The sequence below is a fragment of the Mugil cephalus genome, chromosome 19, assembly GCF_022458985.1.
Source record: "Mugil cephalus isolate CIBA_MC_2020 chromosome 19, CIBA_Mcephalus_1.1, whole genome shotgun sequence".
Taxonomy (NCBI): domain Eukaryota; kingdom Metazoa; phylum Chordata; class Actinopteri; order Mugiliformes; family Mugilidae; genus Mugil; species Mugil cephalus.
This window is the reverse complement of record NC_061788.1, coordinates 11,920,190-11,943,801: the sequence shown is the minus strand read 5'-3', so window position 1 is coordinate 11,943,801 and position 23,612 is coordinate 11,920,190. Positions and strand designations below refer to the sequence as shown.

The following is a 23,612-nucleotide window of genomic DNA, read 5'->3' as shown; positions in this document are numbered from 1 at the left end:
GTGTGTGTGTGTGTGTGTGTGTGTGTGTGTGTGTGTGTGTGTGTGTGTGTGTGTGTGTGTGTAACATATGATTTTCAGTCGATTTAAGAAGGAGCAATCAATAATATTGGGGTTGGTGTGAACTATCCACAAATTAAAGTATAGCATAAGAATTGGGAAATATATTATTGATAATTTAAGGGGAAATATTCAAAAGGATACTAAATCATATTCAAGAACAACTTCAAAAAGGACAAATGTGTTTTTTATGACAACATAGTTTAGAAGAAACAGCGCAATGATTGTAACAGTCCATTTATTTATGTAAAAATAAAATAAAAAGAGAAAAATTATTCATTTTTTATTTTATTTTGCAAATTTAAAGCAGTAACAGCAGTATAGTACAGTAACTCAGTATATATAATGTTAATAGTGTAAGCTAGTTAAAGTGCTTTCTTAAGGTTAGCAGAATCATGTAAACTTTAGACATTCAAAGCTATCTGCATAACTAGTGCATAGTTTGACAGTGAATTAAGGCTCTTCTTTACATTGAAAACAGTGTGCTTTTTGTTTTTCTGTGAAATATAACAACATTGTTCAGGCATTTATCAGTTATTTCTGGAAATAATTTCATGTTCAACATTGAAATCGTTATCACGTACAAGGGAGACGCTTTCAAAGCGCCACACGTACAAAACAGTGTTGCATTTAATTGATTCTTTAACAAATATAGAGAATTAATAACTGATATGTCACAATTTCCTTATACACTTCATCTTTAATTTTATTTTGTCAACCTTGAAGTTAAGTCAGACTCCGAAGGGGTGTAAGGTGGCAGCTGTGATTGCAATTAGGCAGCTTTCTTCATAGTGCTCATGGACATGAGGATGCTTGGGTTCTCTTCCAAGACCCGCACAAGTAGGTTGTCAATGTACTGTTCCAGCTCGGATATCTTTTTATCTCTCTCTGAGAGCTGGTTCTCCTGTTTCAACACCAGAGAGATCAGTTCCCCCTGAGTGAGCTGGGAGTACGGCCCTTTCATTCCACCGCCGTTGACCTGTGAGGGGACATAAAGAATATGGCATTTATCCAAAAATTAACCCTTTAACAATGACAAATGACATAAAGAAACACCTCGGCTGCACTGGCCACTTTCCTTTTCAATTTTTTTTTTTTTACACAAACAAGAAAATTCTGGTTAGAAACTAAAAGAGAGAAACACCTTTGTTTTGTCCTCAGTGACACCTGGGAATCCCGTGGATTTGTTACGACTTTCCTCTTGAATGACGGACACAGACTGCTGTTCCAGAGGATTAAGAGGCCGTACAGGCTGAAGCCTGCAGTGACAAAAAAAAAAGATAAAAAAATACAGATAGAGTGAAAATAAATGGACTATTGGAGTGTGCGTGCACGATTCATCTCGAACAGCTTACAAGTACGTATTATTTTACTACTAACAGTTGCGCGTTATAGATAACACATTATATAAATACCGCAAGTAGATCTATCCACACCAACCTAACTGAAGATCATAATTAATAGTGCATGCAAATATTTATGATGAATGCTCAAGCACAATCTACATTCGAAATGTGCGATGTGATGAATCTTACACTTTCATTGACAGCCAGGAACGGGCAATTTATAATATATGAGGACACAAATGAGTGTATATGAATAAAACATTTACATACATTTTGTGTTTCTGTTAAAAAACTAATCTGTCTCACCTGCGTGAAGCTGTAGGAGGCTCCTCCTTCTTCGCTGCTACATCTACAACATTCTGTTCTTTTATGGGCTGGGACTCCTGGAGGGGACTCTCCTGGAGCTGCACGCTACTCAAGGGCTCAGCAGGATGTGGGTCACATGCCAGGTTTGCAGCGGTATCAGGCACATTTACGCCCGTACCGTCTGTGACATCACCTCCTTCAGTAGTCATGACAGTGTTTGATGTGGCGTCACTCTTTGCAGGAGGAAGTGGAGCACGGGCCACCTTTGAGGATCTGATTTTTGTTTGAGAGGCAGCATCTTTATCATCATCTGTTGACGCAGCTGGAGGCCAGTGTAGCGGACCACTGTTGCCAGGCACTTCTTCCTGTTCGCCTTCATCATCCTCAAAAGGATTCAACCCATAAACAACCGGGACTTGTTTTTTGTCTGTACCTCTGTTCGATTTGTTCTCAACAGAAAACACTGCCGGTTTAGTGGGAGATGACAACTCTTCTTCACGTCGAGGCCTGGAGGGTGCGGGGCGTTTGCCGTGTTTGGCTGCGTTTGTTGTTCCTTTGGTGGCATCGCTTTGCGTCGAGCTCTGGGGAGGCCTGCTCAGCGGAGCGATCGCTTGCACCGAGCGCTGGGGGAGAACACTGACAGTTTTGACGTCTTTGTCTTTACTCGGCTTGCCCGTTTGTGCAGACGCTTCCTGCTCCCTCTGACTCAGCTTCTCAGCTTGATTCCTTCCTGGAGGTTGAGGAGCCGGTCGCTTTTCCCGCTGACTACTAATCAGGTCCTTTTCATCGGCGCTTCCCTCCGATGAAACGGCGGACTGGCATCTGGAAATGAGACACAGACTGATGATATTCAGCAAAAATATGAGCGTCTGTATAAAAGAAGCCTCGTAGGGAAGTTGAAATACTGTAATTATGCAGGAAATAAATGACTTATGTCCAGAAAGCAGACAAAGAGAACCCAGTCAAACCAAACAAACAAAAATATTAAGCTTGTACATCTGTTTATTCAGGAAAATTAGTCGATATTACGTATTTGGCAGGTGCACAAGTAAATGCTCCTCTTGGATTTTAGTATATAAAGGCCAAATTAGAGTCCATTGGTTCAGCAACTAAAGGCCTCTCTCATATTCATGAAAGCACCATCAGAAGAACAACCATGGTGACCCTGGCACAGTGACACGGACAAAGTCAGACACGTCAGAGGATGATATGAGCATTTTTCTTGAATGAATAAATGCTATAGTAATATTTCAGGTGCATTTGTTTCAGTGCGGTTCTTTTCATCTACTGTCAGGACTTGTTTTGGGGACATTTTCATTCAGAAGCGCAGCGAATTCTAAAACTGACAATTGCGACAAATGCTCCGTCCTGCAATTTAACTCACACGCTCTGCTCTTGCTAGCGGTTTTCACACTTCTGGCAGAAGTATTTTGATACTTTGCCAAAGATAGTCCAGTCCACCTCCCCCAACCCCCCTTTGTAGCCAGTTTTGGCCTACCACAAGACCACAACCGGTTTACTTCTGAGCAATCACATATTTTAGCTTCATTTATCTGCACTGGAAGTCTTCTCTAAAGCTGGAGAAGGTCTGATATTCAGTGAATGGCAGCTCTGATAAATTTTACATTTTAACATTTACATTTTAACATTCTTTCGCTCTCTAACCCCTGATTTTTTTTCCTATCTGTTCTTTCCTTTTCTTTTTTTGTCCTTTGGCTTCCCTTGTTGTTGTTTTTTTACACAGAGTATCTTAAACATTTATTCAATTATTACATACAAGAATCCTCAGTTATTTATTCATATTTTTTTCTTGTTTTGCCTGATTATGTCCCTGTGGACCACAAAATTAAGAAAATATCCTAGGAGGAAGACTGTATGCCTTGCTCTTCGTTTATTGAGATGCACAGTATTCCTATAGCATGTCTATTTTTCTCATTTTGATACAGATGCGATAGTCAGTGTAAATATGACATTGGTTCTGGTTCTATTGTGCCTTACATCCTAATGAAAATATTAATATAAGAAGAAGAAAATTCTGAAGGGTGCAAAATGTTAAGCACCGTTAAGACGTGCTTCACTGGGGTTAATTATCTAAAAGACGTCATCGAGGACGTTGAACGGAAGAGTCATCAGCATCTGTGTGGTTATATGACGCAACAACCAAAGATTAATTTTCATAAAAAAAACAATGTACTCATATTTTGTCATGATAAAAAGGAAGAAAAAGGTTTTGAATATGCCTATCTCATTCTGACAGCTCCACCTCTTCTGACAAACTTATTTTTCCTTGGTTTCTAGTCATTTTCGCTTCATATTCATACGAGACCTCATACAATGAGCCAAGACTGTGCACTGAACCCCAATCTCCTAGCCCCATTTACACTCTCATTCAAACTCCAACACCCGTGTGTGACCACAAAGCTATGCAATTTTCATGACGGTGTCAGTCTTGGGTTGCATGTGAAAGAGAAGTGTTGAGGAGCACTGTGGTTGCTGAGTCGTAGCGGACTGCAAAGTAGCAGGTCAAGATAACCCTTTCCGCTCATGTAAATGACGTTCACTTCATATCGTTATCATCAAGCAGCCAAATTTAGCTTCACTACCTTCTCCTCTGTTCAGTCCCTGGTGCTGCTCTCTTCTACTTCAACTCCTTTGCTGGTCCAATCATTTGATGATTTTGTACGTTCTGTATGTTAATGGTCTCTGCAGTCTGATTGATACAGACTTTAGTGCTCCCTAGACTCACTATCTACAACTACCACGACAGAAGTTTTAATTTGTTTTAACGCCCTTTTGCATTTATCCAAAACGAAGATTTTCATTTTAATAATTGTCTGTTTAGTCACTATTGATCACATAATGAGGGAGCATGATAAGGACTGACCTTAGTTCACTGGTTAAAGCACTTATATACATGGATTATGCGGCTCTGCTCTCAAGCTCTGCGGCTACATTTCATCCAACGACAGGTGACGGGTTCAGAGACTCCTGCTGACATAAACTTAGCAATTCGTATTGCTGCAGCTTTAGGCTAGAAGGGAACATTAATTTAATTTTATTACGAAGAAGTCACAGCGAGTGTAATGCGTTTTGCCCCTGAGATTAGCGCTTTAGTTGGAGATTAGCTTTAAAGTTTTACGGGGGGGTAATGGTCCAGGACGGAGCAGCCACAGTGATCAGTTGGAGCCGCAGGTGATGAGTTAACGCCTCAGACTTCTGAGATGATAGAAAATTGGCAATTATTACCTGACTTCATAATAAAATGGCGATCATCATTTTTCTGACTGCTGAGTCAGCTGTAGTGATAAACCGCGTTTACTGCTACTATAGTACCACCAGTATTAGATCCCTGATGGACAGTCTGGTCTGTCTTTATCAAGTGAAGCCTCTCCAATAAAGATATCACAAGAAGTTAGTGTAAACACTGTGGAGGGTAACATGCAAATGTAATTTCTGCTTGGACACCCCTGAAACACGCAGCTAACGTTGCGTTACCTAGCCTTAGCATTAGCATTAAGGTGTAACAAGAATTCCATAAATAAGCATTAACTTAACATAATTTCAGTCATGATTTAGTCTAACCGCTAATTTTATCCAGGCTAAAACTGATGATGCATTACATATTAATCTGACCTGATGTGAAGTGTGCGCATTGTTCATTATCTCACTCCAACTCCTTCTTTTAATCGCCAAAGCCAAACCAAAGTTGTCTAAACTTCACGTTAGTGTTTTTGATTTTCAAAAAAGTACAACAAGATGACATTTTCATGGTTGAAAGTGACATTGTTCGCCTCAAGCTTCCCTCTGTTTTGCCTCCAGCTAACATTGTCACACTGATGTAGGCCATGAAGGGGTCTATAATCTGAAGTGATGTTGACAACACACCTAAAAGACTGTTTACTAACCTTAAACTTTGTTGTTTTTTTGTAACACCATTAGCTAAAAGAGCAGGTTATTTTTAATATATATTTTTTTATTTTATTTAGGTGCAGTGTTAAACATACTACCTACATACACACGCTTGTGTACAGTATACACCTTGAACTAACCTTTGTCGAACAGTTGCCTCTTTGGAAGTGGAGCTAGATTTAATTTCCTCAAAGGGATTACAGGAAAAGTTTTCATCAAACGGATTAGTAGAGGTGACTTCTGCATGACTGCTCACTTTGGATTTCTTCCCCGAGGCTCTTTGTCCGTCTTTTGTTTTGTTTTCCCCGGCTTGTTCCTCGGCATCGCGTGTTAACTTCTCCTTCTCCAGCCTCCTTTCCTCCTCTTTCCTCTCCCTCTCAGCTCGCTCCTCTCGCATAATCCTCTCCTCTTCCTCCATTCTCCTCTTCTCCTGTTCCTTTAGTCTCAGCCTCTCTTCTGCTAATCTCTCTCTTTCCTTTCTAGCCCTCTCTTCCTCCTCTTGCCTCTTCTGCTCCTCCACTCGAATCCTCTCCTCTTCCTCCTTTCTAACTCTCTCTTCTTCCTCCTTTCTAAGTCTTTCTTCTTCCTCTTTTCTAACTCTTTCCTCTTCCTCTAGTCTCAGCCTCTCTTCTGCTAATCTCTCTCTTTCCTTTCTAGCCCTCTCTTCCTCCCTTTGTCTCACCTCCTCTTCCATCCTAATCCTTTCCTCCTCTTCCTTCCTAACTCTCTCCTCTTCCTCAATTCTCTTCACCTCTTCTCGTCTTATTTTTTCCTCTAGCAGTCTTTCTTGCTCTTCCTTTTCCTGCCTGGCCTTCTCTTCCTCCTCTCGTTTCATCAGCTCCCGTTTCCTGATCATTTCTTCTTCCTCTAGTCTTCTCTTTTCTTCCTCTTCTTTCCTCACCCTCTCTTCTTCCCTTTTAGCCATTTCCTCTTCCTCCTTTTGAATTCTCTCTTCTGCGTCGATTCTTTTCCTCTCTTCCTCTAGTTTCCTCCTTTCCTCCATCAGTCTCTCATATTCTTCCTTTTCTCTGTTAGCCCTCTCCTCTTCCTCCCGCCTCCTTGTTTCTTTCTTAACTCTTTCTTCTTCCTCCTCCTTCTCTCTCCTCTCTTGTTCCTGTCTTCTCATCAGCTCCTTCTCCTCCTCTCGCCTCCTCTCTTCCTCCTCCTCCCTTCTCCTCCTCTCCTCTTCTTCCTGTCTAACTTTCTCTTCCTCAATCTTCCTTCTTTCTTCCTCTTCCATCCGTCTCTTCTCTTCTGCTAACGTACGCTCTTCTTCTTCTTCTTGCCTCCTCCTCCTCTCCTCTTGAGCTCTTTCCTCTTCCATACGGACCCTCTCCTTTTCCTCTTGTCTCTTCTTCTCCTCTTCTCTCCTAATTCTTTCCTCTTCCTCTCTTTGCCTTTCTACCTCCTCAATTTTCCTCCTCTTCTCTTCCTCTAGTAATCTGTCACGCTCTTCTTCTTCTCTCCTAACCCTCTCCTCTTCCTCTCTCTCTTCTCTCTCCTCTTCCATTTACCTTCTCTCTTGCCTTTCTCTCCTCTTTCTCTGCCTCTTTCTCCTCTTCTCTCTAATCCTTTCCTCTTCCTCCTCTTTTGCCTTTCTACTCCTATCTCTCCTTCTCTTCCTCTGATCTGTCACTCTTCTTCTTCTCTCCTACCCTCCTCTCTTCTCTGTCTCCCTCCTCCTCCATTAACCCCCTCTCGTCCCATCCTATCCCTCTTCCTCGGAGCCCCTTATTACCTCCTCAGCAACCTCAGTCCGCGCTCGTGCCTCCAACCATCTCTCTCTTATCCCACCTCTCCTCTGTTCCACTGGTCTCTTTCATGTTTTTGACCTCAGCCGTCTCTTCTTGCTCCTCCTCCTCCTCCTCCGTCCAGGGTGAATACTGCCTCGTCGTCCTCAGCGAGTCCACAGACGGAGGAGAGTTTTCAGGGACGTCCTCCATTGATCCGTGACCTGAACTGGCAAGACTGAAGTTGGAGCCGATGCGAGAGGTCCGAGGCGGCGGCTCTTCGCAGTAGACGTGACTGCCATTGATGCACACGTTACTCTGTTCCACAGGAGCCTGCTTTTGAGAATCTTTGCTCTCTGAGCTGCCCGAGCGTTTATGTATCTTGAACTTGAACTTCTTTTTACCTGAAAGGACACGAAATGGTTAACAAGCATCTACCGACACCAACAAATGGGTCAATGGTGATTGAGTGAACGCCTGACCTTCAGAGGAATCCACATTCAAACCAGACGACTGGCTGCCGCTCAGCGTGGAGTTCTTCGCGGGCAGAACAGACATGGACTGAGACATGCTCTTCTGCAGGTTGGACTTCGGAGAAAACAGCGATTTCATCTTGTGTTTCTTGTTTTTTCCATCCTTGCCCGCCGCTGCCTCGCCGGCGCCGTTCGCCTCCTCCTCGCTGTCCGTCAGAACCTGAGTGAAGGACGGCGCCGGGCCGGACACAGGCTCCGACTCCTTTTTCTTGCCGCGGACTTTGTCCTTTAACTTGCCCAGGCGAGACCGGGATTTGCCGGCAGCAGAAAGGTCAAACATGCTGGCGGTCATGTTGTTTCTCATGAACTGGATGTCCACAAGCACCTCCCCTCTGTCTTTGTCTGCCTTACCAGTTTTGTCCAGCAGCTTAAACCATCTGTTGAAGAGAGGCGCATCGTTAGACATTTATCCATTTCCCACATGCACTGCTTATTCCTTTTTTTTCCAGTTATTATTATTAGTTTATTGAATGCACATGAATCAACATGTGCCACGCTTAGCATAAATGCTAATTTTCAGCCGTAGTCCCAAGGCAGGTACATAACACAGACAGAGAGGACTTTAAAACAACAATCATACAATAGACAACTACAAAACCAGACATAGATAGACAATGTCAAAACAAACTACAAAGGACTCAAACACACAGTACCGAAACAGACAAGGACCAAGAACCAAAGAGTATGTGTCGGATTAAGAAAACTATTCAGTCTATGTGAGTACATGTCTGATTTGTTTTTAACCACTGATTGAGATTTTTCTTTTTCTTTTTAGAAAGTAGGAAGTTGCCACAGCGTTGGATGTGCGGTGGTAACTTGTTCCAGGAATGTGTCTCTTACAGATAAGACCATTTGGGAGAATTTAGTTGTACGCCTCCGTAAATCTACACCTCTAGTCAGAGCGCCCGTTCTTCGTCCTTCAATGTTTTTTCTCTTGATGAATTCATTCAGTGGTGGGGACAGGCATCCATAAAGATTAGATAGCTCTTTGCATCAAGAATATTATACTTTTTTTTTTAGGATGTTACAATAATGCAATTCACTTATTCATTTTCATCAGCCTGTGAGAAATCAGGTTGCGGTGCCAAACATGATAAGCATGGTATTCAAGGCGTCCCTCCCCCTGGTAACGCAAGAGAAAACCTGAGGCACACCCAGGCGAGCGGAGATAAAATTTCTTCTGCAAATTCTGTGTCTACCCCAGAGTCCTCTCAGCTGGCTTCGCCATGTAAACCTCAAAAGGGAGGTACCCTCATTAGCTGCCTAAATCACCCCTTTGATGCAAAGGAGCAGTAGCTCTATGATCAAAGCTCTTTACTTTCTTATAAGTCAATTACGAAGTCACAATATTCATTTGGAATCAAGATTCCAGCCCCCTTTAAGGACATTTTTTTTTTTTTTTGCTAAAGTGGCCACAAGTGATCAGAAATAATTGAATAATCATTAACATTCCACTCGTGCAATAACAAAGGTTTCAGAGAAAACCGTCATGGTCACCGGTTCATCTCCCACAAGCCAAAAAGTGACAACTGCTGACAATAAACACTGTTCACCATAAAGTGAGTGAATGAATGGTTCATACACATTACAGTCACCATATTGAGATTCATGTGCAGTATGTTGATGTTTAGTTTTAGTTATTTTCTTTATGGAAACTATGATCCATCCCGCAGCAAGTGGAAAGTGACTCAGCGTGTATTTGAATGTTTTTGGAAAGTCTGTGATGATCTAAGCCCAACCAGGGAAGTGACCACAAAGGAGAGTTTTTTCCCCCCATCATTAATCCTGTCATGTTTAGAGCAGCCCTTAAGAAGTGTGAAGGTTTGCACTGTGCACAACGTGTCAGCCTTCATGAATGTCCTTCCCCTTATATTCTTCTGCATTTTCCTCAACATCTAAAGCTGCAGGCAACTGCTCCCGTAGGCAGTTTTCATCCGTAAAGAACCTATTGGAGAACCTATTGGCTACTAACCTCTTCTTACACTTTTAAAGGTTTTTGCAGGTAGGTGCCAGGGACAAAGAATGAGTGCTAACGTGTGTCCATTCTCCAAATTGAACCACCAAATTTTGAAGATATAGACAAAATAGGAAGCTGGCTGTCCAGGAACTGAACATAAACACTGTTCACACCATAAAAGTAGACTCTTTAAATGAAAGGTAAATGTAGAAAAGCAAATATAGACACCATAACATGTCCTCTGAGAGCAAACTTTGTGCTGCTTCTGCACGCGTGTCACGGTCCAGTACTGACAGAAGGGTCTCCAGATGAGCAGAGTAATTTAACTGAACAACAAAAAGGATCAGTCAGCATAAAAAGTGCCTATGGGGCAGAAATTTGAGGTCAGCTCACCACTGAGCAAACAGCTCCAACTGAAATCTGAATTCCTGGGGAAATGAGGAAATGAGTAAGGGGCCATGTGTGCAACTGTGTGGGTCTTGCGCACACAACACGATTGGTTTAAATGTTTTGTGTGTATATGTGCATTTATCTGCCAAAAAAGCAGTGCTTTCCTCTCATGATCCAGCATTAGATTGTTGCTCAGAGTCATCATCATCCTCCTCCTCCTCCTCCTCCTTCAGGAATGCTTTAGATGTGTGGCACAAACAAATTAACAAGAGAAACGCCCCTTCCTGTAACTTGTGAATGCTGTCACAGCCCCCCCCCGTCCTCTACATGCTGATGAAAGATGGGATGAGGCTTGCAGATTTCAAGCCCTGACATTGTTGTACTTCACTGTGAAGGTTCTTCAGGATGCGCCTGATGAATGTCCCTAACGCTGCTCGACAGATAATGGATTTATTCACCATGCAAGTGTAGACGGCGTTGCGCGTCAGTTATGTTCTCATTCCTGTGTACAATGACATATTTATAAGTGGCACAAACTTATGAAAAACAATCTTTCATCTTAGCATGGTTGCCATATCTGTGGAATAAACACCATAAGTCATGCCATTTCACCTTTATCCTTACTTATTATCTTACGCTTGTAACACAAAACTAAGATAAGAATTTTACAGTTTGATCTCAACCGTTATTTTCGAATTTATACAGTGTGTAAACCTATACACAAATAACACAGCCTTAATGATGCTGTATTAATGAGTCCAGATATAACAATCAACGCTCAGTGAGTGATACATTATTGCTGTAATATTATAGTAGTAATATTTATATAGATATATAGTATACAGCAAATAATAGTATTACCATTAGTATATAATCATTTTTGGATAGTACTTTATAATAAAATAAATATGCCTTTATGTATAACATATATAAATGTAGTATAATAATGTAATGAAATATATCTAGTATAGCATAGTAACATAGTAGACGATACTGTACTTAATAATGATCTAGAATATAGCATAACTTAGCATAGCATAGCATAGCATAGCATAGCACAGCATAGTATAGTATAGTATAGTATATATTTAATCTACTTCCCTAACCTTTGACAAATACTGTTACTGTGTGACACCAAAACAAACACATCCTACATGAACCGGTAAAAAAGAGAAGAAGTAAGTTGCTTCAGTTAAAACAGTAGGGAAGTTGCAAAAGCGTCTGGGTGTTGGCCCGTTGGAGTGTTAAACATTGTGCAGGAGGCAGAATTAAAATGGCTTTCACGTGATAATGCCTCAGTAATCGTCTCTTCAACTAATCTCACACCTCTGTTAATAACAGAAAGTATGCTGCTCCGCAGGTAGGACAGAACCAGGGGAGGATAACACGTTACTCGACCTTCTATTCTATTCATTCCACTTTGTGCACACACACATCCTTCCTCGCGAAGCAAGGACTGCTGATAAGACAATGCCCTGAGTGGCCCGAGCCTTTCTTATCACAGAATGCAGCTGTGGGCTGTGGAGAAGAGCTGAGTGGGTGAAACAGCTCAATGGCGATAACGTCAAAGGGCTAAAAAAACTGTCATGAGCTTATTGTGCCCGTGAGTCAGAGAAGACGAAATGAAGGCCAGTGGAAAGAAATTGGAGTGAAAGTGAGAAGAAACTCCCTTTCCTAAAAGGGTGTTCCAGACCAGCGAACATTTGAACGTTTTGTTATTTTTTCAAACCAAACCATCAACCATGATAACGGCTGGAGCGCTCACAGAACGACAACTTACAATGAAGCTGTTGCAGATTTCAAAATGCAACAGAGACTGATATGTGGTCCGGTTTTTATTTCTCCGGGGCTGCTTACTCTTGGCCAGCAGCATCAATAAATTCAGCCTCACCGGCATGGCAGCTCTGATGTCCTTGTAGCCGATGGTGTCAAATTAGACAATATGCTCTTTTTTTTAATAGGGGAGATTTTGACATATTCCATTAGGCACAGGGTGTAAATAACAAAATGGATGATGACTTAATGTAATTTATATGCCTCACTTTCAGCCTGTTGCTGCCACCACTGATTAGAGAATAGAAAGGAGGTGGCATGAATGTGATTATTATCCCCTGGGTTTTATACTCTAAGGCAAAATGTGTTCAGAGGTGGATGTTAAGAGTCCAAGTTGCTCAGCGGATTTGTTTTGTGTTTGTAGTTTAACTTTTTATCAGTTAAATGTTAAAAGGGGAAAACACCAAATGCTCAGACCCAGCTTTGTCTTTATTAAAGTTAAAGTAAAAATGCTGCAACGATCTGTAAATAAACACAACTGCATGAACTACAACCTAATGGTTGCAGTTAATACTCTTTTTTTTTTTCAGGAAAAACATGGGTGAATTATTGCTTTGCAGGATTTAAAAACAACTTGAACCTTAAACAGTAGGGCTGTTGTCCCAGCAGCCCGCGGCACGTGTAACACTGTTTGTCTGTCTGGGCTCAGTTCAACCACACTGGTCCTACTCAGGAGAGTCTGACCTTGCTCGACTGCTGCTGTTGCCATCACTGTTTGTTTTTCACAGATAAAAACTGGTCAGGAATGTGAGGCCAGAGCTGGATCTGAACTTCAGAGGCAACGTGCATTCACCAAAATCACAGAAAGATCGGGAAAACAAAAAAAAAAGAGAGAGAGAAACTGAGCATGAAAGCGCCGCACCATTCATGCATGATGCAAAATCGAACCAGGTGAAGATCAAATTAACAAACTGTATCATCCTTTTTTTTCCCCCAGGACATAAGAGAAGACATTTCACTATTGATTTTTCACTGTTATAAAAGCAAATTTTCTAAGATGTTTTCCACAAGAAAGCCCATCTGCAGCTTATTGCGATGAACAAAATGTAAGCACTAATGAGCCGTAACATCCCATCTAGCCTCGACGGGGACGCAATTATCTAAAAACGTCAAACGGGGCAGACGGACCCAGACGCCGTCCCAGAGAAGGCGAGGGAATGAGGAAGCGCTTGTGTTATAGTCTCGCATTATAGTCTGCTTGAATATTATTGGTCACATGTCGGAGGACGGGAACGCTCAGGAGGAGCTTAGCACCAGAAAGCACTTTCCTACTGAGCAAGGGAAGTTTAACAGAGAGTTTAAATTTAACAAACAACCTTTAACCTGAGCAAAGAGGATGTTTTCTGCTCAAATGAGCAGATGTAATACTTGTTGGTGAGACGCTCGAGCAGTGCCAGCAAGGCCTGAAAAACCTGATTGCCATCACTGCTAAAGACGTGGAAAACAAGGGTGTGAATGTTTTTTTGTTTTTTTTTGCACAATAAATATGATACATGCAGTGTGTACGGAGACCAGTAAGAACTGATAGTGAAATGAGCTATCCGATTGCATGATTTTTTTCGTTTGGGTTTTCTTTTGGGGAACTTTGCCGACATGTTCAGTCGGTGAAAGGGAATCTTTAAACTCACTTCATTCGCTTGAGTGCTTAATTCTGCTTGGCATCCTTGAGGGCCGCTGCCTGGGGAACAAATCCCATAAGCTCCAAGCCACCGGAGCGGGTCTGGGAGGTGATGCATGGCTAAAGGCTATGGAGCGTGTGTTTCATAAAAAAACAAAACAACAAAAAAACGTTCAAATGTCAAAGGTGCAGCATGACTGACAGAAGCACTTCTCCTCTGGTGGAGAGCTGCTGGTTATAAATCGTTTTCCCCATCTAGACAGATTTAAGTCTTTCTTTTGACACACACCTGTCTTCTGGGAGATCACAGGAGCCATTTAAGTGCATGAGCTTTAAGATTTTCCACTTTATTCACTGACTGACATAAATTAAGCACCTTTGATATGGTTGTATTTAGGTTTTGGTAAAAAACTATGAACTTTTCTGAGGATCTGCTCCCAGCACCGCCCATATCAAGGAGAGTGTGCATGCTGATTGATTGCATTTAGGTTGTGGACAGTTGATGAGGGTTTCTGGGATCAGGGTCCTTGTGACCGGGACAGTGAATTCAAAAATGCAGATAACAGTCGCTTCCATTGTCTGTAACATTTACTTTTCCTTTCAATCTGACAATCAAAATAATGGACGAGGACACTTACTCTGTCTTGTTACGGGCTTTGTCCTCACTGAGCTGCAGCAGGTTGATGACTGCCTGTCCCAGCTGCTTGTCTGGGCCCACCAGGGCCCGGTGCAGGACGTGGACGTGCAGCGTGGTGCGCTCCGTGCCTCCTCCTCCTCCTTGATGCGGCAGGTCGAAGGCGGCCTCCTCCTTCCACACCGGAGCCACGCTCTTCTCCACCACCGAGGTCTGGTACTTCTCCTTGCCCACTTGCATGACCGCGTACGCATCGTTGGTGCCGCCTTTCCCCTTTATCCTGAGGCCTCTGGCTTGGAGCACCGTTACCTGGACGCTTGTGGGACACCACTGCGGATCCGCCAAGGACATGCTGACGCCGCCTGTTGCTGGATCAGCGCCGAGGAGGAATTAAATCCCACGAGAAGTCAGCGTGGTGCTTTACCATCGGTTCACGGCGAGACTGAACAGGGAGGGAGGGAAAGTTTTCTGGTGAGCGCAGCTGAACTTCAGGAACCAGCTGATTGGGCGTGGTTACACCGAGAGGGGGCCTTGGTTTAGACAAGGACACTCCCTCTGATTAACGGTATATTTACATGATTGCCGGGAAGACGCGCTTTGGTTTGTTCATTCACAGAGAAGCGATGAGAGCAGACAGACGTCACCTGATCCTTGGTGATACCTGTCCACCCTTGTCCCCCATCAGATTAAATTGAAGATCATAGTTTGTTTATATATTGTTCTCTGGTATCACTCCGTGATTTAGTGTTGCCATCCCCAATCATTATGTTTAGTGTCTCTCTGCAAACTTATTGTAGTTCATAACCAAATGTGATCTGCTTCAACAACCTGCCTCTAAAACCTGAGAACGCCACTCTAATAGTCCTGGGGCTTGATGAGAGGACAGGATACCTGACAAGCCACACCTGATAGGGCCTGTACGGTTGGATTCAGTTTCACACGCAGCTCCAGTCTCACTTTTCTTCAGGCTGCAGTGTCTGTCTGCAGATTTGATCCCAAACGCAGATCAGATGGGCTCACGGCTGATAAATACCTTCAATCAGTGTGTTTATATATCAGTTCACACCTGGATAAGATTACCTATTACTAAAATATGAATTTTAGCCTGGTATTGCTGGTATCTCAGAGCTCCAGTCCTGACAAACATTTGGTCTCACTTCCCTCGGGTTCACGTCCAGTAAAGATTAAAGCTAAAGACACATTAAGACTCCTGAGCCGGTTAGAAGTGACGCACAAGCGTTGGCGCTGCCACGGCGTCTGACTGTGATGTAACAACTGTAGTAGGAAGCGCTTAGACTAGTTGTAGCTTTCTAAAGATGCCTGGAAACAGTTTGAAACAAAGCATTTAATCTGATATACGATATCACGTGACAAAATACAAAAAAAACTTCACAACACACAACAATTACAAATTATTTCTTTGGTTTTTAGCCTGCTAAAAACGACAGGAATGTAAATGGACACACATTTCTCTTATATAGCACATATGAGACGTAGCGATTCTCAGTGTTCTCATTGTCCTTCTGCAGCATCTTTGTCGTTTTCACCCTCCGAACACTTGTCGGATCTTTGGTCCCTGCTGTCGTGGTCGCCCACAAGAACTTTGCTGTAGAGCTTCTGCTGCTCCTCTTTAAAAGCATCCTTCACCTTTGCTCGTTTCAGTCCTCCGTCCCTGAGAGAAAACAGGTAAGTAAAGCTTTTCCTTATCACAAACACACACAGAGTTAGTAGTGACTTCATTCAGGGCTGCTCTAGTAACTCTAATAGTGATGGTTTCGTTAACAGTGCGTGTGTGGAAATGCGTGTTTAAACTGGAAATGTTTTACGCACAAATTTAGGATTCAAAATTGTTTTCTCGTCTATATGTTTGTATGTCAGCAGAGAAATTTAGAACGGCCCTGACAGAGTAACAACTGTGAACTTACACCTTTAGCTGAATGCACTGTAAATAAAAAACTCTTAAAAAACATTGAGAACCATTTGCATGCAGCTATGTTATCAAATGGTATTCATTTTTTTTATAGATGTTTTTCTTCATTTGACAGGAAAAAGTACATGCAATAAGAAATAAGAGGCAAATGGTGACAAAATTCTCCTATGTGCCAATGAGTATGCAAAGGTGATACTATCCTTGAACTTTCTCCTAATTATTTGGAAATGTGATAATACTACAAAAATAGACACTTCTGCAAATGACGTCAATTTCATATTTAGTGCCTCTGCAAGATGTTTAAATATCGCTGTCCAGTAATCTTGCAGATGGGGACGGGACCAAAACATGTGTCACATTTGCTGGCATCATGTGACATCTATTGCATGTATCTGCCACACTGGAATACATTTTGGAGAGTTGGTAAAATAAATACACTGTATCAAATTAAGCCTGGAGCAAGACGAACTGTTATTTTCTCAAGATAAGTGCAGAGTCCCAGTCACTTTCACCTATGACTCTACCAAGTTCTTCTTCCCAGTCTTTTCTGACTTTATCAGGAGTTGTCTCACTAAAATGGGAGATTATGGTGTAAATGCCTTTCTGACTCGTGGGAACGTCCGAAATTGAGTCAATGGCCGAGTTAGGTGGGATATTGGGGAAAGAGGTGCTATTCGATTTAACAAAGTTACGGAGCTGGACTGGGTGAGATCTTGGACGGTTAAATGTTTCACATAATTCAATGAAGCTAGAGAAGACATTATTAGTACAGAGGTCCGTACAAGGCCTGAACTCTGCCATAGAGAAAAGGCTGTATCTGTGCTGGAAGGAAGCAAGAGATGATTATCATGAATGGGGCTGTAATTAGACAATCCCTGGGGTTCAAAAGTACATCTAAATTAAAACCAAATTTTAAGGGTGGAGACAACTGGGTTACATGTAAATTGGGATGATCAAAAAGGCAATTTTGACATGAGGTAGAACAAGATTTAGCTCCCTGTTTACATCTGTTTACTTCAGTTTCTTGGATCCAGAGAGTCATGTTGTGTTAGCGAGTGATGAAATGTTTTTCCTGATTGCATTATGATTATCGCTTACAAAAACACAAGCAATCGCATGTAGAAATAAATGACCTCTCTGGGTGCGACCTCGCTCATTTCCAGAAAGCATCCAGTTACAAACTTTTATCTGAAAGTTACTCTCAAGTCTCTCATTCATTTGTTCTTGTCCTTCACACGTTTTCTTCTTTTATTTCTAGTATGTTATTCTATTCCAATGACAAACTGTTTCTGTGTTACTTCAGTCACAGTCTGCACCTCAGGCGACGCAACATTTGAAGGATTCAGAAACACTCGGGAACACTTTTCCCGAGTGTGACTTTTCTGGCTCGCGCCTCAGACACAGCGGTCTCAGTTCTTTTGCTTTCCTTCCTTTCTGCTTTCCGTCTCGACAGCGGTTTGTCCTCGATACACCTTGAGGCAACCGTATGCCCTCGTGTGGAGAAATAGGGGCATGGCAGGTTTGAACGAATAGCGCACACACCTGTCACTAGACTGATTCTGATTCACCTACATGAGCACGGTGGAGTCGACCAGGATGCACGTGTCATGAATCTGATGGTAAGTTTGCCCAGAATAAGAGCATTTCTACTCACATGTTAATGAATGAGGCCCAGTTTGTTTTGCGAATCAACGCCTGTGCTTTACAACGTTTTTAAGTGTCCCTTTTTTACAACATTTCTGAATATATTATGACTTTTACATACACTCACCAAATTAGATCTACTAAACCTCCTTGGGCAGCTATGGCTGCTTTCACTCTGTTAGCAAACTGTACCGCATCCTCACCTTCCTGCACAGGAATGACAAAAAAATAAAAAAATAAAAACTGGTCAGAAATAATTATTCCAGTAGATGGATTAAAAAAAAAAGTGCATCACGATACTTCTAAATAAACATTTCTTTCTGAGGGTGCGTTTCACCTCTCTGTTCATAGGTGGCAGGTACCAAACGCTGCAGACGATGGCCCAGCTGCTCATCATCCTCAGGAGGTAGCTCACCAAGCCGAACTTACTGCTGTTCCAGAAAGCGTCCCCGAAGCGAGGGTCATACTGTGAAATAAAAAGCAAGGTCCCGTCAGCTGCAGGTGAGAGGTATGTGAATGCAAAGGAGGAAGCGGACGGACGTTCCTACTTTAATGGCAACAGGGTAGACGGTGCATTCGATTTCAAAGCTGCCCTTCTTGAACATCATCACCGACGTGTTGTTAATGCAGGTACCTGTAATTGACATGGAAGGAGGGAGGGATCAGATTTCACAAACCTGCAAAATACAGGTTGAAATACATAATAATAATAATTGAAATACATGCGATATACACACACCCTCAGGGAAGATGAGGATGGGCTGTTTGGTTTTATCAGCAACATGATCACTGAGTCTGGAATGAAAAAGCAGAGAGGAAATATTGACACTAGACACTAATCTTACTTAGTGCTACTATAGGAACAACTGAAATCATTTCATTATGCCGAATACTTCACTTTTAAACATGTGAACTAAACTTTTATGAAACTCAAATCAATCAACGGTTGACCTTAACGTACCACACAATGTTATACATCGGAAAAATGAAAATGACCTTCACTGGTTGATGATTACCGGTTGCTCATCAGATGTACTGATAAACCCCGATCAGGAATAAAATTAAAACCACTGACAAGAGAAGAAAATAATTCAATGTTCAATTCAATTTAGTTTTCTTCTGGGAAAGCTTTGGGCCTGGCATTTGTGTAGATGCTACCACCCGCCTAGACCTAAATATTAGGCAGGTGGTCATAATGTTATGCCTGATCAGTGTAATGTGACAGGAGCTTCCCCACGTCCGCATTTCAATCATCAGTATTACAGCATCTGGCTCCCTGGTAACAAACTGAGAGACTGCAATATTACCTTTTAGCCACTAGGTGTCTGTCTTTCACTTCGGATCTTTCGAACCAGATGTGAGGAGTGGATTTGACCATGGCTCTTTGGATCATTCCCATTAACCCTCCGTGAACCTGGCCGACCTGAGAGACAAGTCCAGCTCAGCAACTACGGCTCTGATCTTTAATTCCACTGTAAGTGCTAAACACACACACACACACACACAGCTGGACACACGGTCACAGAAAGCCACAAGATGTTCTACCAATGAGTAGCAGCCATCATTGGCCAAGATTATAACATCAATGGGTGTCGTGTGATTGGCCACGCAGATGCCGCCGTTCTTTGGCTTGTTCTCTCTGCAATTTAACAGGACACATACACACGACATGCTGAGGGAGTCACTTGTGCACTTAAAAGTAATATAATTAGTAAATTAAAACACCTCTCGAGAAGCTGACATCACGGCTGAATGTTAAATGCCCTGTACCTGTTGTGATAGGTGATGATTGCAGTGAGAGCTCTAACACAGATGCGGTAACACATCAGATGAACCTTCTCACTCAGGTAGAATCTCAGCCTGAGGACACAAAGCACAATGCCACAACAATCACCTCAGTTCCATTTGGACTCATGCACACACCTCGTGACAAGCTTCAGATCATCTTAACCTTGGTCCAGCCACGTCACTTCACTTACTTTTAAGTGTCTCAAGAATGGGTGGGTACTCACTCTGTTCTAGGTAAAAGTGCCACTAAGGTGGTCAGGACTAGGAGCAGAGAAATGCCAGAGACTGCCAAGGTAACCCTGCGGAAAACAGAACAAATAACTTGACTCACGGCTTTTACAATAAGAGAGCAAACCTCCTGCCTCTACCTCTACCTGAGAGGCAGCAGGATGCCATAGCGGACGAGGACCCCCAGTCCCCACAGCGCGGCGAGCCTCAGACTTATGTGAGGGAAGTTGTAGTTGCTCCGAGTCAGCAGGTTCCAGCTCTCCAGTTCCTGGGCCGAAAAACGCTTGGTCACCTCGTCGTCCACGATGCTCTCCACGCCCCTCCGGCAGAAGTAGAAGATGTCAGCCATCTCGAACTCGGGCTCCGAGCGCAGACAGCTGGCAGAACCCCGGAGTTCCCGCAAAGACGACGGTGGCTCTTTGACTATGATGCCTAAAAGGAGAACAAGGGGCATGACACATGACTGAAAAATTAAAAATCACCTAGACACACAACAAGCATTTGTGACCGTATTTACCGTTGGTATATGGTTTATAAAGTTCTTGATTCTTCTCCTTTGCTCCCATTTCCATCCGTAAGGTTGCCCACTAAAATAAGAGAAAACAAATTAGCCCATTAGTAACTCAGCACAACTGAGTGTTACCTTTACTCTCACGCACTACAAGTCTCCACATGCATTCAAAGTTAGAGGTTCAAAGAGAAGACGGGCAGCACAGGTGCTGATACGATCAAAGTGATGACATTAGGCAACGTGTTCCCTGGAGACTGCAGCACACAAGGCTGAGAGAGCCTTTGTGTTTTCCCCAATAGCTTGCATAGAAAATCAATGCGCATGATGTTACAGAAGCATTCAACAGCATCGTGGCTGGGTGGAGCAGTTCATCTTCTAGACCCAGAGAGAGGACATTACTCCAGGTAAAACGGCATTTGCATGTTACAGAAACTACCCGCAATAACACACTGTTGAATACGCACGCACTCGTACCCAACGAGTAGTCCCAGAACTGACTCACATGACTAAAGGTCTACCAGCCTCGTAGAATGCCAAAGCTGATTTGGACGTGCAGAGAGATCGCTTAAGCCAAATCTTGCGTTGTCTATCAACGAACGTTGCACAACTAATCCCAAAAGATACCTATGCTTGCATAGCAGCGTGCGAGTCTGTCAGCAGAATGGCAGTGCAGAACAATTTGTTATTTTACACGTTCAGTACATGGGTGTGACACAGATTTGGCTTCTGGCCAGCTCTGACCTATTTAAAAGTGTGTACATTTTCTGAGACACTGTTGAAGACACACTGAATACCTGTGTCTGAAAGCCAACCCAACTCCACGGATGGGACAGTTAAGACACATTTAAGAACTCAGGAAAGCTAAAATAGTTGTCATTTCCCTACATATTTGCTCCGGTTTAACGGTTCTGAGCGTTATCAACTGCCACAGACATCGGAAACAAATCTGAGGTTGAGATTGTGCTGGGAATTGCCACGTCTGTAGATTAACTTCACCCAAGGGGTCTAAGCTCCCTCCAGTATCTACACCACCTCAGATGGTAGTCCCATAGCTAAAAGCTTGTTCCTCCCTGGGGTGTGTCCCAAAGCCTTACTCCCCGAGGGAACGGATGCAGCGACATGCTCTGCGCTCGTAACACTCCCTCTGAGCTGAGAGAACTACAGGGATAAACAACTTCTGTGTCAAACTAACTAATATATCAAACGATATCAGGCACCACACAGACACCAAGCTCACCTCAAATATCTTGAGAAGAGTCGCAATGTAGAAGCTGCGGATACCGAAAGAGACTCCGAGTACGGCTGGCACAATTGTGAAGACAAACAGAAGAGTCAACCACACAGTGATGGAGACGCTAAGACACCTGTACAGCAGGTTGTCAACAGGCGGTGAAAACCAAGCCATGTTCTTATCAGCAAAAAACGGTCAAAACCGCAATGACACCCGGAGCTTCTGCTTCCTTTACAGCCGCAGAGTCTGCAGCCAGTGGTGAAACATACACCGGGAGTAAGTCATCGTCCGCATCTGACAAGGACGAACAAACAAATACCAAAATCAGACATGAAAGTGCAAATTTAATGATTCAAGAGTTTTTCTGGCCTTTGAACAATGGTGGCTGTCACAAAGATGCTCTAACACAATGATGAAGTATTATTAGCGCTATTGGGAAATGGTTTACATTTTCTGTCTTAAAATGCTACTTTAGTTTAAGTGTTTGGGAGACATACAGCTTATGTAAACTGGTCCAATATTTAGATTAGCTTTGTGAAATGACTCAAAAACGGCATGTTTTTTTCCTGAAGGACCAGAGCTACAACAAAAGCCACGTGACAAAAATACAGGAAATGACTCTTAAGTGCACCCTCTCCATCTCATCTCTGAACTGCCTCTGTTCATTACAGCTGTTAATTAAGAGCCATTGGCTTTAGAAACTGAAATAACTGGGGTGAATCCACAGAGACGTGTATTGTTGTAAAATGTTATTAATTCATTTGTGCGTCGTTCACCCACTGGTTCCAGCTACGAAGGAAACATTTCTATACAAGCCTCTATTTATGAATTAATTTGAATAGTTCAGATGTCACTGGCTTGTGTCTGGCACAGAATATAGGTGCAACTCCAGAGAAAACAGAATAATTAATAAGAAATTATGTTTCCATCGTAACGGTATTTGGTGGTCTCTGTCTGGTGGACCAGTAAAATGTTTAATCAAATTAATAAATGCCACAACAATTGCACAAGTTTGACATTTGCCTTAAAATATTAATTTAACGGTTAAACCAAATTAGACTGATTGCAAATACTAATGGTACTAAGGTTCTCAACTGTTTTATTGCAGTTGCCCTGTATAATTTAATGACACCTAGTCTATCGATATTAGAGCATAGAGATTTGGTATCGGAGGTATCGATATTTCAGTATTATGAATGTTATCAGTGGCTAAAGAAAACTTACAAATACTGTCTGATGTCAGTGATGACTAAGTTAGCTATCGTTTCACAATACAAACGGTCATTTTGTAGAGTAACTATTGTTTACATAGCAACGTTAAAGCTTAATTTAGCCTAATTAACGTCAGAATCACCTGTTAGTTACCAGATGTACCCTCCATCAACCAGCCTGGGACACAGACACCTTTTCAGCTTCTTTAAAGAAGCCTCTACTCAAACACAGGTACGTTAAGTCGCTGATTATTAATACATTTTTGTAACACATGCGTTGGTCCACAGCATGTGGGCCAGTAGCAGCAGCGCTAACTTTAAGCGGCTAGCTGACGGCTATGGTAAGTATTGTATTAGCTGCTCTTACCGTAGATTTAAAGCTGTGCAGGAGGAGGAGGAGGAGGAGGATCGAGGTGACAGGCGGCAAGTAGGTGCTCCATCTGAACTGTCTGAAGTACGGCTATAGCAGAGGGATCTCTGACACTGTGTAGGCGTCGTGGGCTTTTAGCAGCGTCCTACAGCTGTACATGGAGTTGTATAGAGCCATCGTGGCAACAGGTGGCCAATAAGGCTGCGGCCACTGCGCAGTCTGTGACTGGGACAAGGCTGTAAATCAGATTAACGCGGATCCACCACAAGTCAGGCTGTTAAATCTGTGATCAGACCGGACGATGACATAACACGAGGAAATTGGTATCAACAATGTGAAATTAATGTCCTTGTACAGTGTGGTTGCAGATCGTATCATTGCTTGAA

General features: G+C 42.6%; 2 protein-coding genes across 3 annotated transcripts; both read right to left on the bottom strand.

The window, feature by feature from the left end:
- Positions 1-329: 329 nt before the first annotated feature.
- Positions 330-14,782, bottom strand: rab11fip1b (RAB11 family interacting protein 1 (class I) b). The gene is given in 7 exon segments (XM_047570420.1): positions 330-1,036; positions 1,202-1,316; positions 1,710-2,531; positions 5,759-7,258; positions 7,503-7,752; positions 7,831-8,258; positions 14,318-14,782. Coding segments are annotated over 7 exon segments (3,669 nt in total). The 5' UTR covers positions 14,665-14,782; the 3' UTR covers positions 330-829.
- An 858-nt stretch (positions 14,783-15,640) lies between these two features.
- gpat4 (glycerol-3-phosphate acyltransferase 4) lies at positions 15,641-23,475 on the bottom strand. 2 transcript variants are annotated; one of them, XM_047569070.1, is made up of 13 exons: positions 23,224-23,475; positions 21,652-21,939; positions 20,421-20,490; positions 20,050-20,335; positions 19,900-19,974; positions 19,658-19,747; positions 19,433-19,526; positions 19,195-19,310; positions 18,627-18,682; positions 18,436-18,521; positions 18,225-18,353; positions 18,015-18,094; positions 15,641-15,985 (listed from the first exon to the last, which is right to left on the bottom strand). In XM_047569070.1, exons 2-13 carry the CDS (start codon positions 21,817-21,819, stop codon positions 15,826-15,828), a joined length of 1,410 nt encoding a protein of 469 aa, XP_047425026.1. In that variant the 5' UTR covers positions 21,820-21,939; positions 23,224-23,475; the 3' UTR covers positions 15,641-15,825. The 2 variants fall into 2 exon arrangements, with proteins under 2 accessions (XP_047425026.1, XP_047425027.1); XM_047569071.1 differs by lacking the exon at positions 21,652-21,939 and having other exon boundaries at positions 23,224-23,473.
- Positions 23,476-23,612: the final 137 nt, after the last annotated feature.

Excerpts from the sequence above, each read along its gene's own strand:
- gpat4 (XM_047569070.1), bottom strand. The coding sequence starts at position 21,819 with ATGGCTTGGTTTTCACCGCCTGTTGACAACCTGCTGTACAGGTGTCTT. Across the intron at positions 19,975-20,049 it reads GGCATCCTGCTGCCTCTCAG|GGTTACCTTGGCAGTCTCTG; the intron begins GTAGAGGTAGAG and ends TGTTTTCCGCAG. Across the intron at positions 18,354-18,435 it reads TCTACCCTGTTGCCATTAAA|TATGACCCTCGCTTCGGGGA; the intron begins GTAGGAACGTCC and ends TTTATTTCACAG.